The 5,476-nt window shown below is 55.2% G+C and overlaps 2 protein-coding genes across 2 annotated transcripts in view; one reads left to right on the top strand and one right to left on the bottom strand.

Annotated features, from left to right (window-relative positions):
- Window positions 1–426: 426 nt before the first annotated feature.
- PSPN (persephin) lies at window positions 427–2,807 on the top strand. Its single transcript, XM_024200039.2, has 2 exons — window positions 427–574; window positions 2,362–2,807. The coding sequence occupies exons 1-2, from the start codon at window positions 427–429 to the stop codon at window positions 2,805–2,807; spliced, it is 594 nt and encodes a 197-aa protein (XP_024055807.2).
- An 892-nt stretch (window positions 2,808–3,699) lies between these two features.
- Window positions 3,700–5,476, bottom strand: part of ALKBH7 (alkB homolog 7) — a 16,899-nt gene continuing 15,122 nt past the window's right edge. The window contains exons 2-3 of the mRNA XM_026660593.1: window positions 5,084–5,208; window positions 3,700–4,349 (exon numbers count right to left, since the gene is read on the bottom strand). Of these exons, the coding sequence (XP_026516378.1) occupies window positions 4,214–4,349; window positions 5,084–5,208 (261 nt within the window). The 3' untranslated portion in view covers window positions 3,700–4,213. The remainder of the gene's footprint in view (window positions 4,350–5,083; window positions 5,209–5,476) is intronic.

Raw genomic sequence — 5,476 nt, 5'->3', positions numbered from 1 at the left:
TGGGCTTTCCCCCCCTCCCCCCAAGATTTTCGGTTAACCCTTTCAGACGGGGAGAGGAGGACGAGGATTTAACCCCATCCCGGCTCCCCAAACCCACCGATCCAACGTCGCTGTCAGTCAAACCACCTGGGGCCGGGGTGACTTGAGCGGGTGCAGTTCCTCGCCTAGCCAGCTCGGCCCGCGAGCATTCTACAGTCCCGAGGCAAAGACTCGAGAGAGAGACCGGATCGAATGCACCAACGCCAGAGACTCTGCTGGGAATGAGTCTCCTTCCACCCGCCCTGCATTTGGCCCAGCATGAAATGTTTCAAGGGTTACGAAGGGTTAACGCCTGCCCTGCCAACCCCCTGGGCCATCCCAAGGAGGATATAAACGAGAGATGAGCCACCTTCCTTTCAGAAGCCAACCCGGCTTAATTGGGGAAAGATGGACTCATCCCAGCTCCTCTGCAGCGTCTCGCTCATCCTCCTGGTCAGACCCGCTGTCTCCCAGCCAGTGGAAGGCAAGAGGCCCATGCTGATGGAAGAGCAAGAGCCGGGTACCAGCGTCAAGGACCTGCTCTGGGCACTCCTAGGTATGCGACGCTTTCGGTGCTATTCGCAGGCTGGGCAGTGCCGGGGCGGGGCGGGGGAGGCTCCCATTTTGTACCATTCTTTCCCCAACCCCAGTGATTTCTGGGCTAAGGGAAACCGGCCTCAAGCCCTGGAGACCAATCTATGCCTGGCATTTATCCGGCAGCACCGCGGCATCTGGGCACCTCCCCCGTGTGAGTAGATTTATCCCCACGAACGCCTGGGAGGCAGGGCACCACTATGATCCCCATTGCACACGTGAGGAAACTGAGGCACGGGAAGGCTAAGGTCACATGGGGAATCTGTGGTGGAACCGGGAATTGAACCTGGGTCTTAGTGAGGTAGTGTCCTAACTACTGAGTACATCCTCTACGCTCCCACAGTAGAGTGGATAGCAGAGGGATGAATTTTCCCCCTGGCAGGGAGAAGAGTTTGGTTCAGTCCCCCAGGGTCCCTCAATCCCAGCTAAGAGGTTAGCTAGTGGCATGGCGGGGGGGTTATATACAGAAAATTACTGGATTAGACTGAGCGACTCTGCTCTCTATCCCCAGCCATCGGACCGGCAGACCGAGAGCGGAGCAGCGGCAAGTCCTGCACACGCTAGATGTGCCGTATCGTCTGGCAGATAGGAGGGAAATTACAGCTATAAATCCGCTCGCTCCCTAGGCGGCGGCACTCAGATAGCGCAAGGGATGAGCATGGAATAAATGTCTGGGTAGATCTGTGCAGGGGGAGAGGGGGTTAAACCCATCCCTCAGTTCACTCCCAATGGCATCAATTAGCTGTACAAAGTCCATCAATCCTCATGCTTCAGGGCTTGAGGTGAGAAACAACAGTGGGGGTCAGGAAGGTACTCCCTCCCTCCACACACAGTCCAATTATTAAACCACCAGCCATTGTGGATTTAGTCTCTTCCTCCGAAGCATCTAGCACAGGTCATGGCTGGAGTCAAGAGGCCAAATGCGATGGGCCATTGCTCTGATTGGATGCAGGAGGGCTACAGGACGATAGGACCCACTGGTGTGAAGGAGGGGGGATATGAATCCAGACACCCATTGGTTGGAACCAACGGGGGAGAATATGGGACTCTCTGGCTTGCTCTGAAACAGCACAGGGGGGATACTGGGCTAGAAGCGTGGGTATAACAGATCCCGTCTTCCCCTCCTAACAATACAAAACCTCTGACTTCTCCAGCTGCATCCACCGCAGGATCGCTGCCTGCAGGGTCCGAGTAGCCTCCTGTAGAATCACTGGCATCCCCAATGGTTTGAGTCGCTTAAAACCTGACAGTGCAAAAAAACTCAGCGTCGCGTCTCAGTTTTAAAAGATCCCATCGACGGGGCTTCCGCCGGCTTCTCTAGCTCCACAGCCAGCCAGCCAGCCGAGATCACCTTCGCTCCTCTACCCCAGGACTGTCCTTGTCCCTTCATGGTGGCTATTCGGCTAAGCTCTGTCACCGAGGAGCCTTGGCCTCCAACTCAGTCCCTGCAGCCTCTGGATTGCTGCTGCTCTCCTCTGAGCTCCCTGCAACGTGTCTCCATCTCCCTGGGGCTGAGTTTGTCCAGAACTTAGCACCGTAGTTGAGATGCACAATGGAGACAGGATTCTCCCCATGCTCTTTGCCCAGTGGTGGCGGATCACAACAGGTGCAGTCTGAGCCGGAAAGGGGCTCCCCTCTACCCTGCTCAAGGAGGTGGTGGGTGGAATTGCATTTGGGATTCCAGGTCTGGTCAGTGCCTTCAGCACAACCTCCCCAGTGTGGCGTGATCTCTGTCTCTTTCTGTTTCAGAGACGCACATGCCAAAGGGACCTTCCCTGCACGTCCTGGATGACCCTAGAAACCTGCTGCCCTACGCCTCCCCCGGGCCGGCCAAGCGCCGTCAGAAACGGAGGCCGCTGGCCGGCAGCCGCTTGTGGGAGCAGCCAGAGGGGCAGGAGTGCCGGCTGCGGAGTTTGCTGCTGCGCGTCAAGGACCTGGCCCTGGGCTACGACTCCGAGGAGACCATCCTGTTCAAGTATTGCAGCGGGAGCTGCCCCAAGGCCCGCACCAACCACGACCTGACGCTCTCCATGCTGCTCCAGAAGAGTGAGATCCCGGCCCTGGGCGAGGAGAAGATCGTTGGCGACCCCTGCTGCCGGCCAACGCACTACGAGGACGTGGCCTTCCTGGACAACAGCCACCAGTGGCACGAGGTGGAGAAGCTCTCGGCTTCTGCCTGCTCCTGCGTGGGCTGATGTTGCTGGCGGGAGGGTGAGTCAGTAGGGTGCGCGTAGCTCCAATGTTAAACCAGTCAGTGTTTCTTCCTCCCACACCCTAGAACCCATAGCCTGAGAGAAGACCAAACTCCACCCCACAGATCCCACAGGACGGGGGCTGCGACTTTTGCCCCTTGAAGGGCTCCCTCTAGGGGTGGGAGAAGGGAACTGCTACTACCACTACCGGGGACGTCAATCAAAACAACAACGGCGTTCACTTCACACCACCAGGCCAACCCCCTCCTTCCACTCAGCCGCCAATCCCATCCTGTTTCTTCGCATTACTGAGATGCTAGCTTGTTTGCTAAGGCCTGGAACCTCAAAGGCATTTAGGCTCCTAACTTCCACTGAAACCAATGGGAGTTAGGAGCCTAAATACCTTGGAGGATCTGAGACCGAGAACCTGCCTGGAGGAGGTGTGCATGGCTCATCTACACGCAGGCGCAGGGGGAGAGCTGGACGATACAAGAGATATTTATGGATTCCTAAGTTATTTATTTATTTGGTTTCTTCCACTAAGGGCAGGGAGGGCCAGGGATCTCATTCCCGCCACCTCCCTACCTGAGCTTGTTAAGAGTCCCTTTTTAATTTATTTGCTTCTTTCCGCTAGTAGAGAGTCGGGGATTGTGTTTGTTTGCTCGTTTTCAGGCATGTCTTGGGAACGGCTGAAATGTACATGGTGGTTTCAGACTAATAAAAACCATGAAACTGATCAAAAGACGTGTGGCTATTTTGTGGGACAGATGGGCAAGGATTACCCCCTTTGAGCTAGCCCAGGGTCGTCCCTTAGACGGACCACAATGGGGCCCTGTTTGCAGCTGGCCTTTACGCCCTGTAACAAAAATGATTAACAACTACTTCTGAAAAAAGGTACGTGTTCAAAAATTATTTTTAATGAGGGAAATTCGCCAAAATTCACCAGCGGTTCCCTTTAAAAACAAACAAAAACAGCACACTTCTATCGGAATTCTATTTACCTGCTGTTGTTAAAGTCACCCCAGGCCCCGTAACGAAGATCACAGGGGAGATATTTCTATTTTAGATTTTACTTGTTGGGTTTAACATGGACTATGCAGCTTCCCTTGCCCTGTGGGTAGTCAATACAGTGCATTAAATCATTCATTAATTGCACTGCTGATGACACAGTAGGCACCTGGGTGGTTGTCGAGGGTACACACATCCGCAGACTCCTCCACGGCTGCGTGTTGAGGGGAGAAGTCCCCTGGTTTAGTCTTGGCTACAAACCTCCACAGACAGGTCCCTTTGAGCATGCTGGAGCGAAAGCGTCAACCAGATCAAATGAACACATTCCGCTCTGCTCCAGCCCGGAGAGGGGAGGAAGGCTGTTTCCAATCCCACGGCTCCACTAGCGTCTCTAGCCTGGCCTACGTAGGAGCTGGCAGCACAGGCAGGTTCCTGCAGATGACGGAAATCCTCCTCTCTCGGGGGATCTTCTGCCCGTCAAAAAAGGACTCCTCGTCTTTGAGGATCTCGTGGGTGAACTCGTAGCGAGCCGGGCCTCTGTGAAAGGAGGGGAGAGAGGAAGTCTGGCTCAGCCCAAGAGCCACTGGCCTCTATAACATATGACTAGGGAGGCCCACCCTGCTCTGCCACAGACTCCCTGTGAGACCACGGGCAAGTCGCTTAGTCTTTGTGCCTCAGTTTCCCCAGCCGTACACTGGGCATAAAAGCCCGGCTCTGTCCCACAGGGGGTTGTGAGGATAAATACAGTCCTCAGATACTATGGGGATGGGCCAAAAATGGGCCTTAGATAGAACCGCTAAGGGTGAGTTCAGTGTCCATGGCACATTCATTCCTCGGCCTCTGCGCTGAGACTGAAATCAGGGTGCCCAGTCTCCACTCCCAGCTGCCACTAAGGGAGGCATTGCACCCTAGTGGGTAGAGACTGGGAGTCAGGAGACCTGGGTTCCGTTTCTGGCTCTGCCACTGGCCTGCTGGGTGACCTTGGGTACGTCACCGCTCTGCTCCGTGCCTCAGTTTCCCCATCTGTAAAAGGGGAATAATTATACTGACCTCCTTGGTAAAGTCCTCTGAGACGTGCTGCTGGTAAGAGCTCTACAGGACCTAGGAATTATTAACAACGTCCCCCCCGAAACTAACTCCTCTCATACGGCACCTCCTTTGGCACCTCTCACAAAGTTCTACAGAACCCGGCGCACCCTGCCTCTGACGGCAGAGACGAGGCGCCGTCACATCTAGGGCTCGCCACACCCTCACCTGATGGGCCACGTTACCTGAGGATGTACAGCGAGCGGCGCGGCAGCAACAGGTCCATCCAGTCCTCTGGGTTCTGCTCGCTGACCAGCCGCATCACACTGGAGGACAGCAAGGACAGCCCCGCAATTGTGCAGCCACAAAACTAATGCGGGGAAGAAAAGTAATGATAAATGCCAGTAATGCCGCCAGCCAACGTGACCACCTCTGGGGTGGCACGCTGCAGCTGCTTACCAGCGCACAGCAACACAGGGCAGTTTTAGGACAGGGAGTGAAGAATCACATATCCAAAATGAAACCGCAGGGAAAGTTAGGAAGAGCCAACGATTGACCTAAGCTGGAATTAGGCCAGGATGTGGGGATACCCTGGGATGTCAGCTCTGAGCTAAGAGCCTTTGGGCATTATTGGGGGG

Source organism: Terrapene carolina, unplaced genomic scaffold (assembly GCF_002925995.2).
Source record: "Terrapene carolina triunguis isolate 2854851 unplaced genomic scaffold, T_m_triunguis-2.0 Scaffold833, whole genome shotgun sequence".
In the NCBI taxonomy this organism is placed as follows: Eukaryota; Metazoa; Chordata; order Testudines; family Emydidae; genus Terrapene; species Terrapene triunguis.
The sequence above is the reverse complement of the archived record's forward strand: the minus strand, read 5'-3'. Positions and strand labels throughout refer to the sequence as shown.

What these genes read in the sequence shown, in the direction of transcription:
- PSPN (XM_024200039.2), top strand. Translation starts at nt 427, where the DNA reads ATGGACTCATCCCAGCTCCTCTGCAGCGTCTCGCTCATCCTCCTGGTC. An exon ending in CCTGCTCTGGGCACTCCTAG is followed by an intron (nt 575 to 2,361) that starts GTATGCGACGCT and finishes TTTCTGTTTCAG; the next exon opens with AGACGCACATGCCAAAGGGA.